Source organism: Mugil cephalus, chromosome 1 (genome assembly GCF_022458985.1).
Source record: "Mugil cephalus isolate CIBA_MC_2020 chromosome 1, CIBA_Mcephalus_1.1, whole genome shotgun sequence".
Classification (NCBI taxonomy): Eukaryota; Metazoa; Chordata; class Actinopteri; order Mugiliformes; family Mugilidae; genus Mugil; species Mugil cephalus.
This window is the reverse complement of record NC_061770.1, coordinates 6660066-6668413: the sequence shown is the minus strand read 5'-3', so window position 1 is coordinate 6668413 and position 8348 is coordinate 6660066. Positions and strand designations below refer to the sequence as shown.

Here is an 8348-nt window from a genome sequence, read left to right as displayed (position 1 = left end):
CGGGTGTGAGGAAATACTGTAACTCTTCATGCCAACACATGGTAGCAGTCACAGAAGAGCTAGGAGGGACTAGCCTGGCTAATCCCAAAGATGCTACTTCTTTTGTTTTCAAAGGCAACAAGAACATTTTAGACATTTTTGCCATGTATGCAAAGTAACTACTGAACTGGAATGAGAGCGAGGAATCATTTCAGCTCGTATTATACAAATGATACATTTGCCAATCGAACCTCACTTGACCTGACCTTTACTTTCTTGCTTCTTTCCATTCATGACGTGATGTTTTTATGCATAATGACAACAGAATCAGCCACAGCTCCACGCGCTTTTTTCTGTCGTGCTTCCCGTTGTGCTTCCTGGAAAAACCTGACAGCAAAAGAGGAGGTTTTTAAATTTTGCAACCAGGCGCATTATCGGAGCATGATATGAAGGTCTGCCGTTTCACATGCTGCAGCTTGAGTTTGACAGGTGCTGGATTGCTCCTCCTCCGTGTAACGAATAAAAGCTGCCTGAGAGAGAACAACTGTAATTGATGAAGAATGGGTTGTAGCTGCTCTGGATTTTTTCAAACCATCTGGGCTGACTCTGCTGACATTTAGGCTAACGTGCGGAGACAGTGAGCAAACACGCGCTGTCACTGCAAGACCGGAGCAGGAAATGATAAAGTGAGCACAAAGAGAGCAGGAGATACAAGCCAATGATCAGAGCTGCACGCGCTGCTCCGCTCATCTCACTCATCAAGTGAAGCGGGATGTTTCCAGACTCACATTTTTGCACAGCAAATCCACATGACCTAAAGCGTTTCCCAATGCATTTGTTTCTCTAATTTTCTCAGCGTCTCATTCATAATTCCTCCGCGGAAGCGATGATGTGAGCGGGTTCGGCGTGTCTCTCCAGCATGAGCAACGTGCAGCCACATCCAACGGGCTCATGTTGATACCGATTAAAGCTCCTTGATTTCACAGTGAAATTCCTGGGGAGACAGAGACACCCTCTGGTTTGTTTCTGCTGCTGCTCAAAGAATACAGGGTTCGCACATGCACACACCTTATCATCTGCTACTGTCAGATTGTGTTCCCTCAGATGAACATGTTTGGATGCTAATTTAGCATGTTGGAATACTGCAGGGTGTTCATGAAACTTTAAAAGAGAGGTGTGAACATCTAAATCCAGCTGCGCAGCCGATAAACATTAACGTGCGCGTCGTTATAGGGGAAGCTGGGATGAAAGGACTGATAGAAATGAACAGATAACGAAGGCAAGACGGAGATACAGAGAGAGAGAAGAGGGGGACCGAGAGTAAACAAGGCCATCTGGGAAATAGGTCCAGTCATCTCCATGTGTGTTCCTCTGAGCTAGAGCGCTAACAAGCCACGCACAGAGACAAGCCTGTGTGGGAGGAGCTCCTCTTAATCAGAGCCATGAATGTTGAGCAGGAAACCCACTGGGAGGAGAAACTTGTTAATTGAGATTCTGATCCTCCAGAGGTGCCTGCCGTGACTTCTTCATTTCTTTTCTTACTAGATTCGTTATCAGCTCATGCAGGACACACTCGAGGGCCCCGGTTTAACGAGGCGCGTGCATTATTTATATTTATGGGAGGCAACAAAGACATTACAAGCAGCTAAACCCACACCTGAATTCATTTTTTTTTTTTTTGATTTCTGGTGTGATCTGTTGAATGTCACCGAGATCCGTCCATTTTTGATGACCTTTTTTTTTCTTTTCACAGAACGCAATTATAGTTGGTAGCTAGCGTGTTGCATATGGAGAATTGAAATGGAGCAAAAAGACAACATGCAGCGAAATCCACTCTTGTACCATTTGTTTGTCTTCATGTAAAAAAGACTTTGCCTGTTATTTTTATCTCTAGACTGAATGTTTCTGAGATTAATCTTTAAATTGCACGTGTGTTTGTGTCTGAATTAGCAACTGTTATTCAAATCTTTTCTACACATTTGTGATTGACTCCTGACACAGTGTGCCATTTGTATATTGGTTTGTTTAAGCACTCTAGTGCAGTCTTCATTTCTACCTTTGAAAATATAAACCTGATCGGCCTATATTTAATGGAGGTAGGAAGTCATTTCATTTTGAATAACATTGACCATCTTACGACCATTCAATGATTTGCTAGGAAACTTTTTGGACCTGGTATTCATGTGGATGTTACTTATTAGACATGTACCACCCACCTAGACCAGACAAGACACCCCGACACCTTCTCTGATACGTCACAACTTTTTGGGCTCAAAGTGAGACCTCCACACTTTCAGGTGGTCATAATGTTATGCCTGGTCAGTGTACATCTCTTTGGACTTAACAACCATGTGTTGCTCTGAAATGATTTTGTTTTATTTATAATATTCTTAGCAAAAGAATATTCTTGAGGTCGTTCACTTCAGTCATTAATTTAGGTCATACTGTTAGTGAGACATGCTTTTCATGAAGTCCTTCATTTCTGATAGTAAAACACAAAGTTCAACTAATTCTCATGCAGTGTTTCAAACGGTTTAATTTGCTACAAGTGTAAATACCACACAGTCATTTGGTTTTCTTTTTTTTTTTACTTCACGTCGATCAACAAAAACATGAATATTAAATGAGGGACCACTTAAAATACATGAGAAATGATGTGCATTTATTTAACCCCCACGTCTCGTCCTCGTGAATTTGTTTACCGAAACTTGACTGCAGACACGTAAATCAAAAAACAGAGGCCACAAACTTAAGCCATTCGCGTTGGTGTTTTGTTTGGCAATCATACTGTGGATCTGACACCAGAGCTGCGTGTAAATGTCCGTGTTGGGGCAGCTGTCAAAGTCCATTTTTGCTGCTCAGCTTTCGTTGGCCTCCAGGTTAATGTTGTTACCAAACTTGGCGTAGAGCTGCACCTTCAGATCACTCAAAACTTGCTGTATCGCTGACACACGTTCCTCAAGGCCTCTGACCTCCCGCTCCAGCGCTTCCTAATTACAGAACACAGAAACTCCAATTACAGGACAACCACTACAGGAGGCAAGTGACAACAGACACGAGACCTTCCCTGAAAGCACCGTTAATAAACGACTGTGTCATCTAAAGCACATTTTAAAGGCTGGACAGGGAATGTAAGTGTGCATTAAACTGCAACTGATTGATAAGTGAATATAATGAGTGAACATCAATCAGTTCAGGTAGAAGCAGCAACGAGAAAAGTACGGAGACATCAGGTCAGACTATACTCACCTTCCTTATGATTTATCAGCAGTGGAGCTAAGACACTGCTCAGTTTTTATCCTGAAGAGACACCAAGGACAATCTCAAGTGTCCCTTTTGTACAAGCTGCCTCTAAACAATGCTGCCTGACACAGAGGCCTTTGGCTGTTGGTGTCCAGCCACACTACCCAGCCGCTCTGATCTGGACACACTATTAATTTCATCCTCATGCACTTTAAGGAGAAGTTGGATGTTTTAGAATCATCTGCTGTCTTGGTCAAGGTTGGATAAAAAGACTAATAGGCCTTTCATGTTTACAGCCCCGGAGGGAGGCTTATTACCCACGTAAAACCACAAACAAGGCACCACATTAATTATTCTGGTAGATTTTACCACGTTCGAACAGAACCAGGTTGATGTTTTTCGTTTTTCTAGCCTTTATGCTAATCAGCACCAGCAAAAATCAGTAAGATCAACAAACTGATCCAAAAGCCTGGACATGTGATTGGTGCGGAGTTGGAGACGTTTGTCTCAGTGGGGGACAGGAGACTGGAAGACACTGGAAGAACTGTTCTCCATTATGGACAATCCATCCCATCCACTACACCAAACATTAGAGGGACAGAGGAGCTCATTCTCCAACAGATTCAGCTCGGCTCCCATAGTGAACGCTACAGAACTTCTTTTATACCAAACTTTATCCAGATGTGTAACAGCTCACCTTTCTCTAACGGTTAACTCCACGTTACCATGTTAACAGACACTATTGCACCTCACTATTAATCCTTGTATATTCTTCTGTCTCTATTTCTTGTGCATTTTTTTGCTTACACTAATTTCTATTTTATTATACTGGATTTTACTTTCACATTATTCTGAACTAATTGTACCTTTCTTTTTACATGTGGTTATTAAGCGTGTGCTAATGAATGTGCTACTAAGATACAAGCAGTTTCTCTTGTGGGTCATTAAAGTTTGTCTAAGTCTTTTTCTGTTCACCATGCAGACAAGAAAGCAAGAGTCATGCCTTTAATCTTCCATGTCTGCACGGTAAATATGAATGTATCGATTTTCTTATCTCAGCAAAAAAGCTTAGTTTCCAAAAGTACTATTCCCTTAAAACATATTTAATGGTTTCAGTCCATAAATACTGTGACAATCCAGTGAGAACATTTACTCTCCTTGCCTACCCGACAAAGAGCAAAAGACCATTTTAAATGGAACAATATTGTTTATCCTCAAGAGACAGATGAGAAAGACTTAATACAACCTACACAAGAAGACAGATTCATTAAGCAGCAAAGGAAATGCACAGAATTGTCATTAAATCTGCACATTTGGGAAAAAAAAACTGTAAAATAATTGTGTTTAGAGATCTAACCATTTATTCTCCATTTTGAAAGCTTCGTTATGAACGCATTTAATACCCCTTTCACATCGAAAATCAGTGCACTTTCACATCGTCAGAAGTCCCGTGTCAGACCTCCTGCTGTGAGAGCTGTGTGCCTGCTTTTCCTCCAGGTAAACAATGGGCAGCATGGGTGTATTTTTTTAACGCTTTCAGTTTGTTGGCGACCTGAAGAGTGGGCCGCTCCTATAACAGGCTGCTGATCTCTGAATAAATCACTGTGTCCTGCACAGTGCCTGATATCTGTCGCCAAATCCCCTCAGATGCAGAGCAGCTTGTGGATTACCAATTGCCATGGTCGTTGAAAAAGTGTGGGATATCGCTATACAAGCTCTATATAAACAACATGCATTCCCCGATTGGTGCAAATTCCCAAACATAACGTAGCATAACCTAACGTAGAAACGTAACCTAATTCACCGCTTTTATTGCTTCCAATCGATAGGTGATATGTAACGTTTCTGTGAACATCTGCAGTAAAGTTTTAAACTTTTGTTTCTAGTCGAATCACACATAAACACCCTTGTTTTTTTGTGATGCACAACACATCAGTGTTTCATGTGGCACGCTGTGATTCTAAAATCAGCTTTTAATAACCGAGCGGGGGTGTGATTCATGTGTCGTCCTTCAAATCCCACCTCAACCGTGACTCATCTCAACAAAGTGATTTTCAAAGAAATCCAGTTCTACTAGTCAAACAGAAGAGCGCACAGGTGTGTTTTTATAATTCTGTTTCGTTTCATTAAGACTATGTTGCTTCTAGGACTATTACTTCTCAGAAACACCTTGGGCTGTCCTCTAGGGAAATAATCAAAGCTTTCAAAAACATTAATAAATAACATTTTTGACTCAAGTGTTATCTCAGATTTACTGACTTGATCATATGACAGTGGTCTTTCAAGTCTAAAGAGTGAGCAGACTAAACTAGAGGTTTCACTAAAGAAGTTCAGTGAAACATTTACCTTTGCAGCCTCCAGCATCTCTTGTGTTTCTTCCTGGGTGTGACTCAAAAACACATCACCAATTTGATAAGGGATCAATAGCGAATCGTCGTCTAACATCATCAGGTCGTCACTGGCATCCTGTAGGTCCTGCAGCGTTTTCTGTGTGGAGACATTAGCTGGTCATTACAGAGTCTCAAAGAGGGCTGTAAAAAATTACAATGAGTAATTTAGCAGCTGTGTTGCCCTTCAGGCTACATTTAATTGTGACAGATCAGAACAAACCGGCTTTCTTTGGAATTAAAAGCAGTAGATTGAACTTTACAATCATTTTAGAGGTTGCAGTTAAGCTTCTGCTAGTAAGGGTAGAATATATATCAGAAACACAGACCATATGCATTTAAATAGCACGATTTCATTACAAAATCACCAACGCAACAAACGGCAGCTTTCAAAATCACCATAACGCTTATTAAACACTTCATTAAAATAGTTGGAACATTTCAGTCCAAGCGAAAGTAGTCAGTAGACTGTGGAAACACACTGCTTACTTGTAAGCTAATAAACTGGAGTGCAAGTTAGCCGAGAGTCATCGCTAAACTCATGAGTGTCAAAATACACTTTTAGAAGTTGAAATTAGTTCTGTCTAACCCTCATTTTGGAGGCTGCACTTTGTGTCTGATCCATCCAGTGATTCCTCTAATAACTACAATAAAACTATCTAATGTAACCACCTCAGTCAGAACAGACGGATCTGATCTGATCTAATCTGCAGGAGTTTTCAATGAGATTGAAAAGAAGAGAGACGGTGGAAACCTTTGCTCATCAGTTCAATGGGAAAATATTAGCTCCTAATAACCACATATACACTTGACTGCTTATGTCTGGCTAGAATAAATACATCCTTTCTACACGTTTGCCCAACGTGTGGAGAACATGACAGATGATGTGATGAGTTTCCAGGAAGGACAGAAACAAAGAGGTAGAAAAAAGCAGCGCAGTTAAAAAGGTGACTATCTCGGTCAGCTTAATCTACTGAATGAACTCAGAGCTGTCAATAAGGTCTCGAAGAGAAATTATTTCTCCGTTATATTCCGGTAAACACACATCTCATCAGATCATTACATTCGTCATCCATGTTAAGTTAAATGTGAATCTCTCATCAAAATGATTTCCATCATGTTGAACAAATAATGTCCACACAAACATAGTCTAACAGCAGAACATCTCTTTACATTACAAATAACGTAAAGAGACGCTAGACCACTTTGGTCTTATTTGGGTGTAACTAATAAACCACAGACCAGAATGTCATTCAGTACAACTTACTTTCTTTTCCTCTATCTCATTTTTGAGCTCCGTCATCCGACTCGTGTTCCTGGCGAATTTATTGATCTTCTGCTGGTCTTCAAACGTGACATGCACATCTTCAACGGCCTGCAGACAACAGGAAATGGTTAACACTTAAAGTCAGCCTTCATGCTAGACAGATACTGAAATATCGATACCAGATCTTTATGCTCTAAAATTCGATTCTCAAATCAAAATGTTGACACTTTTGATACTACATTTGAGGTAATGTATATCATTAAGAGGAACAAAGTGGAAAGTAACTAATCTTGTCTAAATGATACACGGTTGGTGGGAACTTTTTATTCTGCCTGGATAAGTGTGTAATCAGTAAGCACAGCGGCAGGTTGCTGAGTAACTGGCAATTTCAATTTGAGCCACCCAGTATTATAAAACAGCAAGTGTTTGTAGCCCCTTACTGTAAGCTATTTGGAGAGACTGCATACATAGTTAACACGTGCATGATCAACAAAAACATAAGATGTAAGTTTTCATTTTTATAGTAGTTCTTAATCAGTAAATAATAATTTATTTTGTTATTTTCACACATTTTGTATGATTATGTCCTCGGTTTGTTGTATTAGCTCAGCTATATTGCAAACGAGACTGAGTTTAAAATAAAACAAATAAATCACTCTGTTGTCTTGTATTCTTTATGAAGGTATGATCTTAAATACACTAGTTTTCCGGTTAGTCGGAATGAAGTCGATGGTAATCGAACTTCACTATAATCCGAGGACATTTATAACTTGGAGATTAAAAAAAAAATAAATGTTGTTAAGATGAAAGGAAGAAACAGCGACAAATGCCGTTTCATTTATTTGAAATATTTATTCATATTTACCTAAGTCTGTAATATATAGCAGCGCGACCGGCTACCGTAACAATGTAGTCTGCGGCGCTCGACATGCTCACACTAGCGTTTCCTATCCTGCTACCGTAATAACCGTTGTTCTAGTCTACACGCAACACTTTTTTTTTTCTCATTCATCAAACGATAAAATCGTGGACATTCTATGGGACAGCTTTAGCCAGGCGAGAGGTCATCCAAAACAGGGACCGACCCCAGAAATCGGGGACGTCTGGTCAACCTATTAAACGACAGGGCCAATCTAGCTAATGCTTCAACTTAGCTAGCTAGCTAACACTTGACAGTAGCTACTGTGAGCTACACGAGGGTGTGACCACGAACGTGACTTCACTAGCAGGAGATATTGTGTCTTCTTTCTCACATAGCACCCTCCTACTATTTTATAAATAGGTCTACACTAAACAAGACGCATGCATCTCGGAGACAAGATAACGCATTTCTTTAAATTTTCACTTACAACAGTTCCCTTCTTGACGGCTGCCATCTTGGCTTCTTCTACTGTTCACATACGGCGGTGCTCAACACAAAAACACCGCGCACCGCCACCTAGCGAAACCAACAACCTGGAGTCTGACATTTT

General features: G+C 40.5%; 1 protein-coding gene across 1 annotated transcript; it reads right to left on the bottom strand.

Annotated features, from left to right (window-relative positions):
- Nucleotides 1–2497: 2497 nt before the first annotated feature.
- On the bottom strand, nt 2498–8333 carry pfdn4 (prefoldin subunit 4). The gene is made up of 4 exons (XM_047572765.1): nt 8226–8333; nt 6877–6984; nt 5569–5709; nt 2498–2969 (listed from the first exon to the last, which is right to left on the bottom strand). Exons 1-4 carry the CDS (start codon nt 8250–8252, stop codon nt 2838–2840), a joined length of 408 nt encoding a protein of 135 aa, XP_047428721.1. The 5' UTR covers nt 8253–8333; the 3' UTR covers nt 2498–2837.
- Nucleotides 8334–8348: the final 15 nt, after the last annotated feature.